The sequence below is a fragment of the Microplitis mediator genome, chromosome 6 (assembly GCF_029852145.1).
Source record: "Microplitis mediator isolate UGA2020A chromosome 6, iyMicMedi2.1, whole genome shotgun sequence".
Lineage (NCBI taxonomy): Eukaryota > Metazoa > Arthropoda > Insecta > Hymenoptera > Braconidae > Microplitis > Microplitis mediator.
Window position 1 is genome coordinate 3,942,048 of NC_079974.1, and position 23,971 is coordinate 3,966,018.

General features: G+C 31.5%; 1 protein-coding gene and 1 long non-coding RNA gene across 2 annotated transcripts; one reads left to right on the plus strand and one right to left on the minus strand.

The window, feature by feature from the left end:
* The first annotated feature begins 4,797 nt into the window (after positions 1–4,797).
* LOC130669711 (uncharacterized) lies at positions 4,798–6,348 on the plus strand. Its single transcript, XR_008990239.1, has 3 exons — positions 4,798–5,620; positions 5,751–6,126; positions 6,210–6,348. It is a non-coding gene; the product is annotated as an uncharacterized LOC130669711 (long non-coding RNA).
* Positions 6,349–13,891: 7,543 nt separating this feature from the next.
* LOC130670079 (cyclin-T-like) lies at positions 13,892–14,995 on the minus strand. Its single transcript, XM_057473255.1, has one exon. The coding sequence runs from the start codon at positions 14,993–14,995 to the stop codon at positions 13,892–13,894; it is 1,104 nt and encodes a 367-aa protein (XP_057329238.1).
* Between the last annotated feature and the right edge of the window lie 8,976 nt (positions 14,996–23,971).

Sequence of the window (23,971 nt, forward strand, 5' to 3'; positions counted from 1 at the left end):
GAATTACAAAAAAAAAAAATTTTTTTTTTTTAGTTTTTTAGTGATTTCTCAAAAACGACTTAAACGATCGACTTCAAAATCTAATCAGCTCTAGAACATTATAAGCCACGTCGAATGCCACCTCAACCATCTCAATCGTTAACCGATTAACAAATTAACTTTGTTTGAGAAAAATCGTTGGCAAAAGAAATGATAAAAAACAGTTTTTGTCGATTATCTTTGAAGTGACTTATCTGATCAATTTCAAAATCTAATCAGCTCTGGAACTTAATAAAACGCGCCGAATGCCACCTCGAACGTCACAATCGGATCATTAGTTCAAAAGATATCGGCGCTGAAAAGTTACAAAAATAACATAAAATGTTATTTTTTCCGGATAAATCAAAATGGTCCATCGGCTGAAGAGGAGGTCCCGTAAAAATTTTGTTGGCACCGGGTAAATCCAACTCTTTTTATGTATTTTGGGCCAAGGATCACGAAAATCGGGTTCATTTTGTTCAAAAGTGGTGCAAACAATCGTTTATAACAATTTAATTGTTTAAATCGAAATAACTCCCGAACAGCTGGTTTGTTAGGGCAGCGTAGAAAAAAGTAAATGTTCAGAATAAAAAAATACCCAAAAAAGGTATCACATGTTTTTTTTGCATCTCGAATATTTCGCGAGATATAATAAAAAACCGAGCCGGCGCTCGGACCTCTCCCTCTCGCACTAGCGACTGCCTATGCGCGAGCTCTCTCTCCGCCAAATCGCGTCAGAAGCTTGATTGGCCGGAATTTATCTAAGTTTTTTACATTGAAAAATCAAAAAAAAAAAAAAAATCGACAAAATGTCGATACTACCAATCGACAGCATTTTTTCTGGAACCAATTTCTGTCGTATCCACAAAAGACGTTTTTTGGTAGTATCGACATTTTTTCGATTTTTTGAACCCATTTCGGACTTTGAAAAAATCCATTTGTTTATAACATTTGTGAACAAAAAAAAAAAACGTCTTTTGACGATACGACAAAAATTTGTTTCATAAAAAATGCTGTCGATTGGTAGTATCGACTATTAATCGATTTTTTTTTTTTTTTCAATGTAAAAAACTTAGATAAATTCCGGCCAATCAAGCTTCTGACGCGATTTGGCGGAGAGAGAGCTCCGCATAGGCAGTCGCTAGTGCGAGAGGGAGAGGTCCGAGCGCCGGCTCGGTTTTTTATTATATCTCGCGAAATATTCGAGATGCAAAAAAAACATGTGATACCTTTTTTGGGTATTTTTTTATTCTAAACATTTACTTTTTTCTACGCTGCCCTAACAAACCAGCTGTTCGGGAGTTATTTCGATTTAAACAATTAAATTGTTATAAACGATTGTTTGCACCACTTTTGAACAAAATGAACCCGATTTTCGTGATCCTTGGCCCAAAATACATAAAAAGAGTTGGATTTACCCGGTGCCAACAAAATGTTTACGGGACCTCCTCTTCAGCCGATGGACCATTTTGATTTATCCGGAAAAATAACATTTTATGTTATTGTTGTAACTTCTCAGCGCCGATATCTTTTGAACTAATGATCCGATTGTGACGTTCGAGGTGGCATTCGGCGCGTTTTATTAAGTTCCAGAGCTGATTAGATTTTGAAATTGATCAGATAAGTCACTTCAAAGATAATCGACAAAAACTGTTTTTTATCATTTCTTTTGCCAACGATTTTTCTCAAACAAAGTTAATTTGTTAATCGGTTAACGATTGAGATGGTTGAGGTGGCATTCGACGTGGCTTATAATGTTCTAGAGCTGATTAGATTTTGAAGTCGATCGTTTAAGTCGTTTTTGAGAAATCACTAAAAAACTAAAAAAAAAAATTTTTTTTTTTTGTAATTCGCCAATATTTTCGAGCCTGCTTGATCAAATGATCTGAAATTTTCAGGAAAGTTGAGGGCCAATAAGCTCTTCCGATTGCCACCTCAACCATCCAAATCGATTCATTAGTTAAAAAGTTACAAAGAGTTTACACACACACACACACACACACACACACGCCCGCGCGCACGCACACACACACATACATACGCTCGGAAATAATTCTGAAAATAGTCAAAATTGCTTCCAAGGACCTCCAAAACGCCGCCATCTGATGAAAACTCGACTTTCGAAAATCGGGGTGGAAACAATAACTTTCCAATTTTTCGAAAATCGTCGATTTTCTTAGCGGGAAGTTAAAAAAGTTACTACATATGTGGAAAGAAACAGAAATAATAATCAAAATTACTATATTCCATAAAGAAAATGTGTTATCATTAATCTATCGATTTTTTGAGCTTTAAAAATCGTGACTGATACTTAGAAAATTGACGAAACGTATTATAAAATTTATTATTTAGAATGTTAAAATTCCCCATATTGATACCTGGATTCCGGGTTATACTTTCAAACACTGATTATTAAAGTTCAATTTTTTCCGTGTAATTGTAACTAAAGTCATCATATATTTTACTTCGATTTCCGAGAATCGAAATTTCATCAGATGTTGACGTTTTGAAGTCCTAGAAAGATATTGTGATTACGTCAGAATGATGTCAAAGTGTCTGTATGTGTACCCCCATGAAAAAAATTAAAGTAAATATATGTTGAAATATATGAAAAATATATAATTCTATTATATTTTGTTTTCTTATGTCGTTGATTCAATTGAAAATAGGAGAGAGCCTGGAGCACGAAGGCCCCCCTCAAAAATTAGGTAAAAAAATTTGTTTTTTACTTTCCGTCGAGTTATGACCTCTATAATGTTTTCATCATACTTTAGGCCAATATGAGATATGTGAGGCAAAATGGACCACTCGAAAAAAAAAAATTTTTTTCTTTTTACTTTCCGTCAAGTTAATTATTTCGTTACAATTTTTTTTTATGATCCATTTCACTCCACATATGACATATTGGCCTAAAGTATGATAAAAATATTATAGAGGTCATAACTTGACAGAAAATAAAAAAAATTTTTTTTTTCTAATTTTTTTGAAAGGGGGCCTTTCGTGCTCTAGCAAAAAAAAAAAATTTTTTTTATTTTTTGCACAATTTCGACTGATTCTTCCGAAATAGACAGAAAATAAACGAATTTGATAGTTAAAAGCCACAAAAAGAAAAGACCGGCTTAAGGGAGCCTCCCTGCCCGAACCTCCTCTATCTACATTATTATTAAGAGGATATGTTTTTTTTTATACTTTTTATTGATAACCTAAAGCATTGAAAAATCAAATACGTATAAATAAAGCAATCAAGAAAATTTTATTTTTTCAATTATTTTATTTTTTATTGATAAAAGCTACATTTTCTTTGATTTTTTAAGTGAAAGACATAAATAATATCATTCCAAGTAAAGCATTGATACCATTAGTTCAATAATCAAAAACTTGTTCATCTAGTGCAACAAAATGAAAATTCGATATCTCAACAGAATTTATATTAAAACCAGCGAAAATACCTACTGATGACTATTGATTTAACCACTATGACCGTTTATGATCGACTCTCAGCATTCTAATTGAAAAATATTGACAGCCGTTTTGTACAGTGAGACGACTTGAAGTACTGGAGAGGAATAGCGCTCTCTCCATGGTCCGCGCCACTTAACACTAATCATTTTTAGAAATTCGAGTATAACATTTTCTGTCAATCTGTATTTTTTGAAATGTTAGCCTAATAAAAATATCTAAGATATATTTCTTCTAATAAAAGAGAGAGTGAGAGAAAAAGATAGAGTTTTGTCTCTCAACTGAAGATATCAATAAATTAACGACATGTAAGTTGATTTTTTTTCCAAGCGCTGGGGGCGACCACTGGCCGGTAGACCTTAAGTGGAATTAAGTTTTTTGCACATATCTGTTATCGTTTGTTTTATTCAAATATTGAAAACTATAGTATTGTATAGTAATGATTATTACATTGTTACAAGACTCAAGAAAATTTTCCATCAACTAAGATATTTTTCAGCAGGCGAAATGAAAACCGGAAATTGTTTGAACGAAGTAAAATAATTTTTTGAATGGTCAATCTTGAATTGAGAAAGAAATTCTTAAGTCGAAATATATTTTATACTTGGTCTAATAATAGAATGACTTATTTCAAAGCCTGCATTTCTCAGTATAATAAACATTTGTCGTAACCTATTTATTTGCTGGCATCAAATAGTATAATATTTAGCGCGATGACAGATACATATGTTGTCGTTGGCTGTCTATGGCCGAACTAGCCTAATAGCACAGCTTGCTCTAGCAAAAGTTTACTTACAAAGATTTCCTCGAATTTTTCTTTAAATATCCGTCAACTTCGGACTTTTCTGTTTTTGACAACAATTTGCATACAACTTTCTAAACAATTTGTCGTAAATTTACCACCCGAATCAGAATGCAAATTTACTTGAAAAGTTGACTAGAAAAAGTTGTCGTCAATTTTTAGGTAAATTTTTACATCAATTTATTGTTAATTTGACTTAAAAATTGTACAGTATTGTTTTACCCTTAAAACTGTAGACAATTTTATGTATAAATTTGCTTACCTTCTGAAACGGTAGGAACGAACATTTCAGACTTTTTTTTAAAGTAAAAATTTACCTTTAAATTGAGCAAAAATAAACCGCAAATTTTTCTTTCTAACTTTTAATGTCAAATTGTCGATAAATTCGGGCAGCAAATTTCAGGCAATTTCAAGCTAAAGTGGCTATTAGGGTATATGTATAAGGATATACATATACATGTATATTGGGGTGATTCGTTTCGAACGACTTTTTTTTTTTTCACTCCCGAGACGAAAAATTCAAGTCTCTCTGAGTCTCTGAGAGTCTCTAGAAGGCTCGCTGAGTCTTGCTGAGTCTCTCTGAATCTTCCTGAGTCTCTCTGAGTCTCCATTTTAAAGACCAGCAGACAATCGTGTTTCACATGGTCTCTTTGAGTCTCCCAGAGTCTCTCATTCAGAGACTATGAAAGACTCAGACTATAAAATTTCCCAGCAAACATTAAGTCTCCCAACACGAGACTTAAAGAGACAACTTACAGACTGTAAAATTTTTTAAGCAAACATGTAGTCTTTCAACACGAGACTTGGAGAGACTAGAGACTGTAAAATTTCCCAGCAAACATTTAGTCTCCCAACACGAGACTTACAGAGACTAAAAACTGGGAATTTCCCAACAGCTTTAAAATTTATCTCTTCAACAAGACCAAACAGTAACAAAAATTTTATAAGTAGGGTACGTTTATCTACGAACAATAGTGTATGTACATATAATAAAATTGGTACTACATTAGGCAGTAATATTTTTACACGTACAATATTTTCGTAGGTTGGTGTAAATTTGTAGGTTTGTGTCCAGAAAATAATATTTTAAAGATTCATTCCGAACTGAACCTTCGAATCGGATAGTTTGCTTGAAATATCAGTGGATATCGTGTTGTGTTTCACAGTGTTAAAAAAATGTTCGTTTTAGTTTTTTGGATTAAAACCTTGCAAAAGTCTGTTATTAACGAAAAAGACATTTGCATTCCATCGAGCCCAGACGTTACAGCAGAAGTAGGGGATATTGTACTATAGTGAAATGGGGAAAATCGAAGTCTCAAACGAAGATTCTCCGATACATCAGTAAGTTATTAAAAATAGTAAAACTTGTAATATAACAAAATAATTTTCACAACTTCGTAAAGATTAAAAAAATTTTTTTTTTTCTCTATTTTCTCTATCTATTTAATGAAATCTCTGTTCATATTCATAGGGTCTAAAGAAGAATTAGAAAAAATAAATGTTGGGGAAAGATGGGAACATCATTGATAAAGCAACAAGAAACTCGAAAAAAAAACAATTCAACAAAAATATTGCAGAGAAAAAAAGTTTTAGTAAATTCAAACTATTATCTCAAAAAGCTTGTAAGCAAACTGAGAAATATTATAATGAAGAACTTTTATCGAGTTTACTTGAAAAAAATTGCGAAGATAAAGATAATTACACAGATGACGATGAGATAGTAGCCGATACAATTCGAGATGACAATAAAACATCAGAAATCGATGAAATCAGTAAATCATGTTATATTTCAGTTTCCGATAATAGTATTAGTACCACGTGCGAACTTTGTTCATCATTGCCTGTAAGTAAGTATTTGCATTCATTTCTATAACAATAATTTATTATTGTTTATTTTCATTTTAATTTTTCATACATTTATTTATTTTAGCATTAATTACTGCATAGGCTATCATGTGTATGGAACATGTTTTAAAATTTTTAAAGACTATACATTATCAGAAAGTATCTATTGAAAAAGCAAATAGTAGTGTAAGTAATGAGTAAAATAATAATGCATTATACTCCTGTATAAGAAAATTTTAATTAATTTTAAATGTAATATTTAATAATAAAAACTATTAATATAAAACTATATTGTATTTTTAATTATTTGTATAAAAATATTTTAAGAGTTGATCCTCAGTCTCTCATTCAGAGACTTTAAAACAGTCTCGCAGAGTCTCTCATTAAGAGATTCTAAAACAGTCTCGCCGAGTCTCTCATTCGGAGATTCTAAAACAGTCTCGCCGAGTCTCTCATTCGGAGATTCTGAAACAGTCTCGCAGAGTCTCTGATTCGGAGACTTCTATTACTTTAAAACAGTCTTCGGAAGTCTCTTCCTGAGAGATTCGTAGAGATCGAGTCTCTACGAGTCTCTGTGGTTGCCAACACAGAGACTCCCAGAGACTACAATAAGTCTCTCATTCAGAGACTCCAAGAGACTCTCAGAGACTCCGAGAGACTTGAATTTTTCGTCTCGGGCTACCACTTGAAAATATTATTATAGATATAGAAAAATAAAATTCCTTGCCAGTTTCAGCCCTTAATTTTAATTTTAAGTACTTTATATTTGATTTTGAAGTTTTCCCATTAAAAATACAAAGGAAAGTTGGGATTTTTTTTTAATTCTCTATAAGTCAGCCGCATTACAAGTTATCGGGTCGCCGTTTGCGGCATTTGTTAGGCAATTTGATACTCTTCAAAAGTCTCCTTAATAGTTTTACTCGGACTCTAATTGTTTTTTCTGTATTGGTTCTGAAAATAATTTTCTTAATAATAATTTAAGTTTTTGGTTGATATTAACTAAGTAACGAAATTTACAGAAAAACTGCAAACAACGATTTTTTAGAAAATTTTATTCGCTACGATAAAGGTCCTCTTAGTAAAGTGGCTGAAGTTCTCCGTTCACGTGATATAGGGATTTTAGTAATTTTGTAAATGAAATATTTGTCAAAAGATTTCACTAAATGCTATTTTACTTCAATTTTCAATCAGTAAATAATTTTCCTTTTATTAATTTAATCCAGTCATTAAAATCAGAAGGGGTCAAATTGATGAAGTTTGGAAAAATTTTTGCTAGATTTATATGCCAGTGCAAATTTGATTTATTATAAGAAGTCTACTTACATTGATCATATTTCATAGTGATGCAGTTTCTCGATTTTGATTAGTAAAACTTTAGAATGGAGAGAGAAAATCAATATCGTCATGATTGGTCCTTTTCAAGGAGTGGGGGTAAACTTTACCTCTTCGATAATTGGTTAAAATTCAGTGGAGGGGGTAATCAAAGTTTTTATACTATACATACGTCAGACGGTCAGTAGCAGTCATTACGCTCGAAACGTTGCGCTGTACGCCTCGCAAGTTACATTCATCATTCATTGACACATCATGGATTGTAATTTCCAAATTTCAACGTACACAACTGTATACTCCGTTGAACTGGAGTACTTTGACGAACTCCTCTTCATCAACGATGCTGGGACAGTTACTCCGATATTTATAGAGTTTCCCTCAGGTCTTCAGGTCAACGACGTTTGGAGCTTCAAAGTAGAGGTTAGCCACGACGAAGAAGACGAACACTGGATCACTTTGGGGATCCTTCCATTGAAATCGGAGCATTCTGAAATCAGCTTTGAGCTCGAATGCTGTGTGGTGGATGAGGAAGGTAACCTACTGAGACTGCCTGCGAAAATACAACCGTTTAACGACTACGACAATTACATATACCTCGGGGGTTTCTTCAAACGAAGTGACCCCGACTTGTTGCGTCTACTGGTGGACGGAAATCTAATTTTACAGATAAAGCTGACTGTTTTTCTAGGTGACGATACAGATAAATAGATACTCAAGTTCCCGAACTTTGAGTTGAAAACGGCCCTTTTCAGGGCCACCAAATATTTTACACGTAAAAACTGACTCAAGTTTCATAAATACCTCAACTCATATCCTTTGTCCAAAACTCTTCCAAAATTAACATTCATTTATTTAATGCCTAATAAAGATAATTACTGATACTGTAGTTAGCAGACGTCTAATAATTTTTGGATTTTTTTTTTTTTGACGATAAACCATAAAAAAAAATTTGGGCGTCGGTTGACCCTGCGGGCCAGCCCGAAATTTCCCGCTGTTTTCGAGCTCAAGGAGCTTGAAAACATCATTGTGAATATATATTTTCGAGCTCTTCAAGTGCTATTACATGGAACCATTTTTTTTATAAGCTTTCCAAGCTCTAACAACTCACGTTTTATGCTATAGTTTGAAATGTTAAGAGTCGAAAATCATTAATGAAGCTCGAAGCGCGGCTTTAACATTTTTATTATCGATTATATGTTCTCTAAAATAAATGTGTTAAGGCAGAAATCAATGTCATCGCTTGATTAAATCAATGGCAGTGATTAAAATCAAGATTTAAATGAGTTTTGACTTAAGTCAGAGCAATAATGTATGGAATATCCGCCCATATGAAAAAAACATATACTGTCGATAATATATAAAAAAATATATGGTAAATAACTAATCATATATGGCGGCAAAATTATTAATATTGATTAATATATGATTTATCATATATAATAATGTATACGTTTAATATTATAATAATCCATATCATTAATAATATATGTGATTATATACATGTGATATTGTATCAATAATTATATGACCGCTTTATATTTTAATTTATAACGTAAAATATATGTTTCATCTTATAAATTAATGTATAATTTCAATATTATTATAATCCATATAATTTATGATATATGTAATTGTATACATATGATATTACATCTCAAATTATATTCTCGTTTTATATATAAACTTATAATTTCAATATTCAAAAAATTTCGATATTATTATACATAAATAATTTAAAAAATACACTCATACCAAAAATTAAAGGAAAAAAAACATTTTAGAAATTTTTTAGTGATTTTTGCAAGACTGTAACTTCATGAAAAATAATCGTATCGAGATTTTAAAAAAAAGCATTTTATAGCATGAAATCTTTAGTTTTATATTTGTAGAAATATATATAAACATATATCTATATAAATTGAGACAAATCGCTTTTCGTCTTCGCGATTTTTACCAGCAGCCACCAGAATTTGCGGGCTGGACCCTGGCTTAGGCTGGCCTCTAACAAATATTTGTTTTACTTGGACAGAGCAGTGGGCTGGGGTTCTTGCAAAGCAAAGACCCGCACTTATTCAAACTCGGCAACGTATGAGAAAACTTATTAACTTACCTCACGGCTTATAAAATTATAGAATATTCTTATTGATGGTCGAATTACTATTTGTAACTTAATTAATATTTATTTTATCAGACTATTCGAAAAGCTTACCAGTAAAATAGGAAATAAATAGGATGAACAGATAAAAAATACAGTGAATGATTAACAAGTGCAATGATTGTTTATTGCCAATGATAATAATAAAAATTACTTACAAGAAAATGTAAGCGCTGGTTACAATGTAGACAGATTCGTGGCACAGTATAAATTTTATATCGCGAGTATATCGCCGGTAACGTACAGTAATATTTATTTAAGCTAACTTTGTTTATAATAATCAGTGAACGTTGACAGTAAAGTATATCGCAAGAGAATTGCTAGTAATACAACCATAACGCAAGTTAATTTCCCGATTTACAAAGTAGTTACCCGTATTAACAAAGTCGCAAATTAATTGCTAGTATATGACAGTAAAACTAAATTATACGTCTTATCGCTAATTGATCCAGGATCGAAGTCAAGTTCAATCACCGTAGGGTCTTAGGGCTGAGTTTTTGGGCTCGCTCCCCACTTTCCCTCACGGTCATGCCTTTTTTTTTTTCATTTTCGGTCAAATCATGTTATTTTTGATATTTTAAGCTGATCGGCGATATCTGGGGCATAATGGACCACCTGAAAAAAAATTTTCTACAAAAAATTTTTTTTTTTTCTAAACTAAAATGAATTTGAAAAATTTACCAATTAAAGCTCTTTTAGGTCAATACACTAAAAAAAAATTCGCAAAGTGTTTAACAGTTTAATATAAATTCATTGAAATGTTGAAACTCCGGACAGGAGTGAGTTGGGAATGACATAAAATCCACGTCACTCCGAGATCACTTCGCTAAAAAAACTCCCGAATTCCCCGTAAAAAAAAAATTTTTTTGTAATAGAATTTTTCATACAATCTATCACTAAAACTATATTTCTATACTATCTTTGTGTATTCATCAGGAATTCATCTGGAATTCATATATTTGTGTCAAAATATTACTTCCACATGATATTCAGCGGATCACCTGTGGAATACCGCAACTTTTTTACACGGGCAATTTTTTAAGTTCATTTTTTACTTAAAAAGACTTGAAGATTGGGGGTGTATGCAGCCAGTTTACCGGGTATGGTCAAGATGGACCAGGGTTCGGATCTCCCGAATCTCCGTCGGGAAACCCACACGGAAAAATTATATATCCGTATATATTCGGGCAAATCTAAATATATGCCGCATATATAATTTTTCCGTGTGGGAAGATTGGTGGTAAAATTTGAGTTGCGGTTAATCAGAAAAAATAGTGAAAGAGTTACATGAAATTTTGTTAAAAGTTACTTTACTTTTAAAATTCTCTTTATTTATCATTTTAGTTATTACATGTTTGTTGTTACATAGTTTATGTTTCTTGAGTTATATTATTTTGTACCCGTTTGCTCGCAAACTTTACAAAGTTTGTTGATATGTTTTGATTTTGTGTTTTTATATTTATTCAGTGTTTGTGTTTCATTTTGGCTAAAAAATTTTGTTAAAAAAAATCCCTTTATGTTAGAAGTTAGTTCTGAAAAAAATAACAACAATAATAGTCGCATCGGTATTGGCGACCCAATGAGAACTTATTTAGCAGTGAAGGAAAAATTTTCTCATCTGTGAGTGGCTCGCAGTTCCCGATGCAAAATAATAACAATAGTAATTGCGTCGGTATCTGCGATCCAATAACAATGTAATCAAAGTCACGAGAAAAATTTTGTATAATTTTCGGTGGCCTATAAAAATTATATGGAATTTTTCGGTGATAAAAATTTTGACACTCGATGATTTTCTTTGACTTCTTGGGTACTCAAGTGTAATTAATTTACTTACAGGAATAATAAAATAAAATAATTTTAATTTTTCAATCTACACTTAGAGAATTTTACGGTATTTTTCACGTAATATTTTATAGAAAAATTACTATACGTATTGTATAGCATGACGGCATTATAAAATTTGTAATTTTGACAAAGCAACATATTTAAATTTATTTTATAAATTTTTACTGGCTACATCGCAATTTATTATACTGAATTAGAGTATTGAGTATAAAATGAAAGCAACAAATGAAAAAAAAATCGGTCTGTCAGTTGACCCTGTAGGCCAGCCCCAAAACGTCCCGCTGTTTTCGAGCTCAAGAACCTCGAAAACATTATTGTGAATACATTTTCGAGCTCGAAAATACGTTTGCATGCTGTTGTTTTCGAAAAAAAACGTTTTTCACCATTTTTTCTCCAACGATATCTCTCAAACGAATAAACCGATTGAGACAGTTGAGGTGGCAATCGACGCGTTTTATCAAATTCTAAAGCTGATCGAATTTTGAATTCGATTTATCGAGTCGTTTTTAAGATATTTCAGAAAAAATAAAAAAATTTTTTTTTTTAATTCTTTCGACAACGGTTTCTTTTGAACGAATAAACCGATTTTGATGGTTGAGGTGGCATTCGACGCGGCTTATAAAGCTCTAGAGCCCAGTTCATTTTGGAATCAATCCATCGAGCACATTAAAAGTTATCCAAACAAAACATTTTTGAAAAAATGTTATTTTTGGAATATCTCTGAACGAGCCCTACCGATCAAGCTCAATTTTCTCACGGCTTCAACATATTGACAATCCGCGTCGAATGACACCTTAAAGTTCAAAAGCGGTTCATCCGTTCAAAAGATACAAGTATTTACATACGTACGTATGTACGTACATACATACACTCGGATATAATCTTGAAATTAGTCAGAATAGCTTCCTAGGACCTCAAAACGTCGACATCTGATGGAAATTCGATTTTCGTAAATCGGACCGAAACCAATAACTTCCCGAATTTTTGAAAATTTACAATTTTCTTAGCGGGAAGTTAGAAATTCATAATTTTCAAAATATATTTCGATATTTTTGTCTGCTTCCACTAATAAACCGATTTTTCTTTTCCCCACCTCAAAAATTCAAGAATTTTATATCAATAAAGTTTCTATTTATTTATGTTAATAATTCTAATTTTTGAGAATTATAAAAATCTTAATTTTCAAATTACGGCTTTCTTTTTAGTCCTAAGAAAAAATAATAAAAGACATTTTTTTTTTTTAATTAAATTCTGAACAACTTTTACTTGAAAAATTTGTTTATACGGCCAATATTTTCTTCGTAATTCTAAAATTAATATTCATATGAATAATTCAAATTTTTGATAATTGTGGAAATCTTAATTTTGAAATAACGGCTTTCTTTTTAGTCCTAAGAAAAAATAATAAGAGACATTTTTGTTTTAAATAAAATTTCCTAGGACTTTTGCTTAAAAAATTTTTTTCGACAACCAATATTTTTTCCGTAATTTCAAAAATTTGACACCAGTATTTATTATTGCTTGATTTTAAATTAAAGCAAAAATCTTGGCCCTATTTATGACACTGAAAGTAGCCGACGTCTAATTTTTGAATTTTTTTTTTAAACATGACATTTTAAAAAATTGCACCTATAGTTTTTTTAATTTTATATATGAGCAATTATTTTTTTTTTTAATTAAATTCTTGAAAAATACATTTGCAAATTTTTAACTGTCTGCTAACTTCAGGATCATATGTTTTTTTTTAATTTTTTATTCGAAGATAATTTGTATTTTTTAAAAATAGAAAGTGATATTTTGAATTAAATTTTTGATTTTTATTCTGCATTCATTAAAAAATTTTATAAAAATTTAATTTGGAAAAATTAACTAAGTCTAAGTGCAGTAGACATCCGACAATTTTTTAATTACATCTAAAAAAATTAAATAAGTAAAGTAATAAAATTTTTAAAAAATGCATCTACTGAATTCCGAATTGTCTAAATATGAATTTTTTTTTTTATTTTGTAAACATTTTCATTTATTATTTCAAAGTTTAAAAAATTGTCAGATGTTCGCTAACTTTACTGTCATAAGAATTAATTATTACTCTTAAAATAAAATTACTTATATAAAATAATTAATTATATTAAAATCAAAACAAAAAGAGGATTTCGTTTTATTAATATTTTATTTTTCAAAAGACATGATTAAGTCTATTGTGCATTATCATTAATTTTAATTACATTATTATTTGATTATTTACAAAAAATATATCAAACTTATTAAATAAAAAGTAAATTTTTAAAATATAATTTACTCTTTTACTATTTACTATTTACATAAAATACTTAATATTTAATTTATGAAAATAATAAAACCTACAATAATATTTTACAATAAAAAATAACTGGATGATAAATAATTATGTACAAAAAATTAAAAAATTATTAAAACTACAAAAGCTTACGTCTCTTAGCAGAACACAAAATACTGCCCATGTCGTAATTATTTTGACGCTTACGGCTGTGGTCCAGATCCGCTTCAGTTGAGGGTACAAGCTGGCAGGTACTTCCAATGGAATTATCCTGAACTTCTACATCAGGAGGTGAAGAAGTCGATGATCCATCTGATTCAGATTTTTTCTTCATCAGTCTATCACGATACTCGTGATAGCTGATTTTTCGTCGAGTCCTTGGCTTCTCGACTTCAGGGTTACCGGAAACAATTTCTGGATCCGATGAACTGGGGGTCGTCGCTATCCGATTCACTGCAGTCACTTTGACCGATGGATTTTTAAATAATCCCATCACCCGGTTTTTTATCCTGGGTGACATTTTATCTAAAACCGCTTTAAACTCCCTGTCCATCTTAATCAGTAAATCGAAGGTCACTTTGGTGTCGAGGAGCCAAAACCAAAGATTCCCGTCTATGACTTGGGGAATCTTCCACTGCGATGATTGGATGGTGAAATAAATACAGAATGACGCCACAACTGCCGGTTTATATTTCACGCACATTGACGTCATCTGTAAAGTGTAATTAGCCATCTGCAGGAAAATCTTGCATAATTCCTTGCAAGCTTTTATTTCCCCACAGAATTTATTGATGTAATGATGAGGGTGACTAACCCCCATCTTGAATCCAAGTGTTCCCAGAAGAAGTTGCTCATTTGAAGTTAGTGCCTTGACCTTCTCCTGGTTCTCGGCAAAAGTAGTGTCCAGTTGGTGAACTTCGTATTTGTTGAGGCAGACATGAAGAGCGCTGATGACCGCCTGCGATTTTTGTGGCTCTTCTTCCACCTTTGCCGCCAGAAAAATCGCTGCCGTGGCAATTTCATACCGGTGAAACTTGGCTAATGAATGGTGAATAAAGAATCTGTGCATGTACACAATGGCAGTGTGCACACAGACTTCTGACAACTTTAGCCGCTTGCCTAAATCAGTTATAAGGTAAGCGGCTTGTTGTTTGTAATCTAGCTCCTTCTCCGCGCTGATGCCATCCTTGGAACTAGGAGAGTTCTTCAACTCTTCTTTGTTGAAATACCACTTTTGAGCCATTTTTATTCACAATTTTTCACTGTTAATTTAACTTCACTGGAAACTTTCTTACTCTGCACTGGAACAGCTTAAGCACTTTGAAATAACACAATTTGGTTTTTTCCGTAACTTTTGAAATATTCTCAGACGAACTGTTGGGTATGAAGTTCGAGAATAAAGTGAGGAAATATTGACAAGACACTAAAATTTAAGGGATTTTATAACAAAAGAAATTGTCACAACAATGGGTATGGGGGTAATTAAAAAGTAATAGTTTGGGGCTGAAGAAATGTACCTGATGTAATTAGGAAAAGGTAATTAGACTTAGAACTCACAATATTATGGTCATTAAGGTCTGCATATTCACGTGTGAACGTAATTACTATTCCTGTGAAAGACCAAATGGCAAATAATTAAGTTTGTCATTATATATTTATGCCGAAGTCTCAAATAATAGATTTAAAATTTCCTGAAAATTAAAGTATACGGAAATAAATTACCTGTGTACATTAAGAGGCGACAAATAACATAATGACGGTAATCAGTAAATAGTATCATTTTAAATAGGTATTCTTTCATTTTCGATTCAAACGTAAATAATTATAAAATAAATATTAAAATTTATTGTCTATACAGGAAAAATTAATTTTCGGAATTTAAAAATTGTAATTTGAAAATTAAAAATTTATGATGTGTATTGTAAAATTTGTTTTTTATATTGACATCCAGGTTTCGGGTTTTAATTTTAAGCATCACCCGTGTAAAAAATTGCGAAATTTCGCCGGTAATTCACAGGTGATCAGCTGAATATCATGTGTAAGTCATATTTTGACACAAATATGAATTTCAGATAATTTTCGGATGAATATCAAAAGATAATATGTAAAAAAAAGTTAGTAATAGATTGTAATGATTTTATTATAAGTTGACACGTAAAATGGGAGATATTTTTTTTTAAATCAGCAGTCATAGTCCATCGACTGAAGAAGAGGTCCCGTAAACATTTTGTTGGCACCGGGTAAATACAACTTTTTTTTTATGTATTTTGGGCCAAGGATCACGAAAATCGGGTCCATTTTGTTTAAAACTGGTGCAAACAATTGTTTATAACAATTTAATTGTTTAAATCGAAATAACTCCTGAACAGCTGGTTTGTTAAGGCAGCGTAGAGGAAAAAAAATGTTCAGAATAAAAAAATACACAAGAAAGGTATCATATGTTTTTTTTGCATCTCGAATATTTCGCGAGATATAATAAAAAAACGAGCCGGCGCTCGGACCTCTCCCTCTCGCACTAGCGACTGCCTATGCGCGAGCTCTCTCTCCGCTAAATCGCGTCAGATGCTTGATTGGCCGGAATTTTTTCAAGTTTTTTATATTAAAAATAAAAAAAAAAAAAAAAAATCGACAAATTGTCGATACTACCAATCAACAGCATTTTTTCTGAAACAAATTTCTGTCGTATCCACAAAAGACGTTTTTTGGTAGTATCGACCCATTTCGGACTTTGAAAAAAACCATTTGTTTATAACATTTGTGAACAAAAAAAAAAACGTTTTTTGTGGATACGACAGAAATTTGTTTCATAAAAAATGCTGTCGATTGGTAGTATTGACAATTTGTCGATTTTTTTTTTTTTTTTTTTGATTTTTAATATAAAAAACTTGAAAAAATTCCGGCCAATCAAGCATCTGACGCGATTTGGCGGAGAGAGAGCTCGCGCATAGGCAGTCGCTAGTGCGAGAGGGAGAGGTCCAAGCGCTGGCTCGGTTTTTTATTATATCTCGCGAAATATTCGAGATGCAAAAAAAACATGTGATACCTTTTTTGTGTTTTTTTTCATTCTGAACATTTTTTTCCTCTACGCTGCCCCAACAAACTAGCTGTTCGGGAGTTATTTCGATTTAAACAATTAAATTGCTATAAACAATTGTTTGCACCGCTTTTGAACAAAATGGACCCGAATTTCGTGATCCTTGGCCCAATATACATAAGAAACAGTTGGATTTACTCGGTACCAACAAAATGTTTACGGGACCTCCTCTTCAGCCGATGGACTACATGTGTGCGTGCATGTGCACATGTGTAGATATATGTATGTATGTGCGTGCGTGCGTGCGCGCGCACGTGTGTATCTGTGTGTGTGTGTGTGTGTGTGTGTGTGTGTGTGTGTGTGTGTGTGAAATTAATCACTTTCCCAGTTAATCAAATTACACATAGACAAGCGTCTGACTATAACGTTTATATTTTAATTTTTTATGCGCTTACACGGAAAGAAATTTTTCGCGGATACCACTATGCTGTATGGTCGATTCCACCATACTGTATGGTAGCAAGGATTATTCCATTCGTTCAAAAATTGCATGTATAGATGATTCGACCATACGGGAATGGTAACATTCACAATAATCATGGCGTATGAGTCCATGGCAGTATGGGCGTCAAGCCCTATTTTGTCCCGGTCCTCAAAGAAGTTAATTAACATTGAATACTTTTAAATAATTCGACCTTGTTGATAATTTTAAGTAGTCAGTCTAATGTGTGAAAATTCCCAGTTCATTATCTCCATCGTCTAGACTCTAATGAGTATTTTTATATTCAACGATAATGACAAATGTGATTATTTTAAAGGACAAATTACCTGGAAATGTTCTGATAAGATCATTACTCATAATAGTCTAGTCGAGAAGATAAAAACCTGCGAAAAATAGTTACAAGTCTCCTAAAAATATGGTTGATAGCTTAAACGATCCAGAATGCCGTCCAGAAAAAATCGTTTTTTAGATTTATTTTTCAAAAGAAAATTACAATTGTTACTAACAAAAAACTGTTAAAAAAATTAGCCGTCTAGATTTTTGGCAAAATCAAAAAAATGTATAAGTCATAGCTCAAATGATCAAACATCTTTGGATTTTTTTATTATACATAAATGACTCAATATAATAATTTTATTAATGATATCATATTGACAGTCATAAATATAATACTAGACAACAAGACTAATTTGTTTTCATTCATTGATTTTAATTATACTAGATAATTTAAATATAAAATTAGAATAGAATAAAAGTTATAGATACTAAAAACATAAACTTCTAGTCGTATTAACAAAAAATTATTGTTCGCTTGATCACAAATGTATAGTGTACTTAACTTATACACTAGATTTGTATTAATTATATAAAAGTAATAACAGTAATAAATATCTAATATTATCAATAATTACTACTTTATGTTTAACGATACATAAATTTTGATGCTTTTCAATAAAATACTGATAGCAAATAAAATTACTAGAATTAAGTTATAAAGATAATAAAATTATTATTTCATAAGCATTTTTTTGGCAAGTGTCTTGTAGTTTTTTAGGGTTCAAGTAGTAATTTTAAATAGTCAAGCAGTATATTTCAACGGTTAACTGTTTATTATAGCAGTTTAAACATTAAAATCATAATTTTACTAACTGAAACGACATCAGTTATTGAACATAACATGAATAATTACAAGTTGAACTACAATTATTGTCAATCGTTTTTTTTTGTGCAGGAAATCGACTTCTCGACTAGACTATTACGTCTATGAAAACTTTGTCAATGATGAACAGATGCATGAGACATATCAACCAAATCAGTCAACTTCATGAGGTCTAGATTGGTACTGACAAGCCAATCACAGCTAAGCATGAGTAGAAGAGGTGGCAGCTCATGTCTCATTCGATCTGATTGGAAGTTGATTTGTTGATAACTTATGAAATACGAGCTGCCATCTCTCCTACTCATGCTTAACTGTGATTGGCTCGCTGGTACCGATCTAGACCTCATGAAGTTGACTGATTTGGTTGGCATTAGCTAGAATCTATCAGTCACTCTATCAGACGTAGAGATTGAAGTGTCCAGCGATCAATCATCTTAAAGTTGATTCATCAGTATTTTCAACATGGTAAAGGACAGTAAAGAAGTTCAAGAACTTTGCGAAGAAGTATTTATAACTTGCTGCGAGATAATTCAAGAGCTGTTGTCTCCGTGGCATGAATCATATGGGTGGCCATTTTACAGGGAGTTCAATTTTAAATGTTGGGGTCCTGATAATTACAAGGACATTGTGAAAGTTCCCATGGATCTGACGACCGTATTCCGGAAGCTCGACCAACGGCAGTACAAGTCGATCGATGGATTCGTCAACGACGTACGGTTGATTTTTACCAACTGCTACCGTTGTTTTAATGATGAAGATAAAATTGTCGTTATGGCTCAAAATCTCCAACATGTGTTCGAGATTTTGTTTGCAAAGAAAATTGACGTCTAAGCGTTATATTGTCAAGTTAAGAACTTGAGTTCACAACGGCCCTTTTCAGGGCCACCAAATTGTTTAAACGTAAATTACTTACAAGTAATTTCTATTATTTTTTAGATATTCTTCTACTTCAAATGCATATGTTTTGGAGTCAGAAACTCGAGTTAAAAATTGAAAAAAAAAAATAATTTTAACTTCACGCTAAGAAAATCAATGATTTTCGAAAAAATCGGGAAATTATTATTATTACTCCGAAATTTAAAATTCTATCAGGTGTCGAGATTCTATCAAATGTTCGAGAACATTTTTTTTTAATTCGCAAAATTTTTTTCTTGGCAATTGAAGATTGTTACATTTTTGAGTCAAGAAAAAATGTATTGACCTAAAACAAGAAAGTTTTTGAACTATGAGAAATAATTTTTTCAACCAAAAACAAACTTTCTTGGGCCAAGAAATTTATTTTTTGTCGCAAGCAACAAAAAATTTTCCAACCAAGAAATGAATTTCTTCAAGTAAGCAAATAAATTTATCGAGCTACCAAAAATTTTTTTTTTTTTTTTTATCGAAACAATTTTTTTGTCGTTAAAAATTCCTTAAATAATGTTGTGAAGCAAATAAATCTTTTATTAGAAGCATTATTAAGGGATAGAAAAGTTTCGCAATGAGTTAAATATATAAAACAAAGGAGGAAAAATATCGAAAAAAAAAGTTTCGACAAAATCAAATTCATCCAAGTGAATGCATTTTCCATTACTCAGTCGACCACCTCGTTGTAAACGTCCATTGTAGTTAGATGTTGCTTGTTCAATGATCGTAGCCGGAATAAATAAAAGTGTCCACCACAAACGACTCGGGCAATAACCATGTTTCGGTACCAGCGAGCTAATCACAGCTTTCCTAGTTCCCCTACTACTGTCATTTTACCCACTATTACTACTCCAAAGCTGTGATTGGCTCGCTGGTACCGATGTAGAGTTGTTACCTGAGTTATATCGAGCGATTCTTCGGTTTTTAATCATTTTTTCAATTTCACAGGGTTTTTTTTTTTTTAATAACAAACCCTACTTTGTTGACCAAATGCATTAATTATTGAAAAATATTACGAAAAAAAATTTTTTTTTTCAAGAAAATTAATTTTTTTTAAATTTTTTTGTTGTTGATATTTTTCCTTCTTATCATCCTCACAATGGTATTGATATTTAGAAAATCAATTGTCAAGATGATAAAGAGAAAAAATATCGAAAAAATCGAATTCATCTATGTGAATGCATTTTCCATTGCCCAGTCGACCACCTCGTTGTAAACGTCCATTGTAGTTAGATGTTGCTTGTTCAATGATCGTAGCCGGAATAAATAAAAGTGTCCACCTCAAACGACTCGGGCAATAACCATGTTTCGGTACCAGCGAGCCAATCACAGCTTTCCTAGTTCCCCTACTACTGTCATTTTACCCACTATTACTACTACACGGAAAGAAATGTATGGTGTTTATCGCCATACTATTATTATAGTATTGCAGCCAGTACCATGAGTATAGCGTTATCTACTATACTGTATAGTACAAAAATCTTTGCGTAGTTTACATGTCTGTTTAGCGGGATGGACAATATCAGTATGGGCATGAGTCCCATATATATATGTTTGTCAACTTAACAAATTATTTTTTTTTTACAGAAAGAGATATTTCACATGCTAACTATTGGCTCTAATACATATATACAGGATATACAAACGATTATTAAAAAATTAATCAAAAAAGATATCCATTTATCTATAGTGGTACTGGAAGAAAGAGTCATGGGCAAGGGAAAAAAAGTTTTCAGGAAACTGAGCTTTAAATGTCTGAACGGTAAGTTTGACGAAAATTCAAAAAAATTATTTTACTTCTATGATAATCAGTAACAACGGTTTTTTTTTTTTTGTTTTTTTTTTTCATTAGATTTCTTGATATTAAAGTACAAAGACAGCAAAGGAAAACTTGCTGTAATAACGCAGGTCAGTCGCTTTTTAGCTGGGGCACCTGATCGCGATGGAGGTAAAAAAAAGATAATCAAAATCGAGAAATTGCATCACTATGAAAAATGATCAATGTAAGTAGACTTCTTATAATAAATCAAATTTGTACTGGCACATAAATCTAGCAAAAATTTTTCCAAACTTCATCAATTTGACCCCGTCTGATTTTAATGACTGGATTAAATTAATAAAAGGAAAATTATTTACTGATTAAAAATTGAAGTGAAATAGCATTTGGTGGAATCTTTTGACAAATATTTTATTTACAAAATTACTCAAATCCCTATATCACGTGAACGGAGAACTTCAGCCACTTTACTAAGAGGACCTTTTTCGTAGCGAATAAAATTTTCTAAAAAATCGTTATTTGCAGTTTTCTGTAAATTTCGCTACTTAGTTAATATCAACTAAAAACGAAAAAATTTTTTTGTCGTTTTTTTATACAATTTTGACTGATGATTTTTCTAAAATAGACGGAAAGTAAACGAATTTGATGGTTAAAAGCCACAAAAAAAAACCGGCTTAAGAAAGCCTTCGTGTCCCAACCTCCCCTATCTACATTATTATTAAGAAAATATGGATTTTTTTACTTTTTATTAACAATCTAAAGCATTAAAAAATGAAATACGTACATAAAGCAATCAAGAAAATTTTATTTTCCCGATTATTTTGTTTTTTTATGAATAAAAGCTACATTTTCTTTGAAATTTTTTAAGTGAAAGACATTAATACCGTCAGTTGAATAATCGAAAACTTGTTCATCTGGTGCAACAAAATGAAAATTCGATATCTCAACAGAATTTATATTAAAACCAGCGAAAATACCTACTGATGACTATTGATTTAACCACTATGACCGTGATGATCGACTCTCATCATTCTAATCGAAAAATATCGACAGCCGTTTTGTCCAGTGAGACGACTTGAAGTACTGGAGAGGAATAGCGCTCTCTCCATGGTCCGCGCCACTTAACACTAATCATTTTTAGAAATTCGAGTATAACATTTTAGTACCGCTGAGCTGACTCACATATCATCTACTGAAATATATAAGGCTATAAATGAAACAAAAAATAAAAAAGCCCCTGGTTTTGATGGCTTACAAAACTTAATTTTGAAAAATCTTCCAAAAAAAGCTATCGTTCAAGTAATTCATATATACAATGCATCAATAAAACAATCATATTTTCCAGACTCATGGAAGGAGGCCAAAATCCTAGCATTCCATAAACCCGGAAAAGATAAACAGTTCCCGCAGAACTATCGGCCAATTAGTCTCCTAGCTACACTGGGAAAAGTCTTCGAAATAATTATTAATAATCGTATTAAATCATACTTAATTAAAAATGACATCTTAATACCAGAACAATTCGGCTTCAGACCTAAACATTTTACTACACAACAATTAGTCAGACTAACTGACCATATCAGTACTGAATTTAATAAAAATAGAAGCACCGCCTTACTTTTGTTAGATATTGAAAAAGCATTTGATACCGTCTGGAGAAAAGCACTAATCTATAAACTAAACATATTAAACGTACCTATGTACATAATCAAATGGATAGATAGCTATCTAAAAAATCGAAGATTTTCTGTAGTAGTTGGAGATGGCCGTAGTTCTACGAGAAATATAGCCGCAGGAGTTCCTCAGGGCTCGATCCTAGGTCCTATCCTATTTCTCATATACATCAACGATATCCCTAAATATCAAAAATCAAACTTAGCTCTATTCGCAGATGATACCACAATCTATACATCATCGTTTAGTAAGGATATGGCTCTTAAATACCTGCAAAATCACATATATCTACTTGAGAGTTATTATGCTAAATGGAAAATCAAAATCAACATAGATAAAACTCAAATCATCATATTCTCCCACAAACAAAAAGCCATCAAGACTCAAATAACTATGTATGGTCAACAATTAACACAATCCACCGAAGCAAAATATTTAGGCCTCACACTTGACCCTAAATTAACTTTCTCAAACCACATTAAGTCAGTCGCTCGCAAGGCCAACTCAGCGGTATCGTTACTGTATCCACTTATTTGCCGAAACAATGCTCTAAGTCAATATAATAAATTAATTATATATAAAATGTGTATATTACCTATTATCTTGTACGCATGTCCAGTCTGGAGTAATACATGCTATTCAAATTATCACAGACTGCAAATTATTCAAAATAAAATACTGCGTATGATTAGTAATGCACAATACGATAAGCGTACTAAAGACCTACACAATAATTTAAACATTAAATACATTAATGAAATCATTAAAATACACTCATTGAAATTTTATAATGAAAAATTAAACTTAAAGATATTATCAAACGTCTGTAAACTAACAGAAATCAACGACTACTGTAAATATAAATTACCACAACATATCGTAATGAATAACATATAAACATTTCATATTTTTATCTTTTTTTATCTGAATGAAAATTTCTAATTGGGTTTTTCTCGTTTTTTTTTCCCACTCTTTAATAAATTACGATAACAACATATCACAACAAAAAATTTAATTTAACTATTCAAAATTGTGTAAGCCTAAGGGCAGGGTACAAAATAAATAAATAATACTGTATGGATATACGCTACAATCTGTATGTAATAAATTAAATCAATAAAATCTTTGAAATCTGAAATCTGAGTATATAATTTTCTATTCATCTGT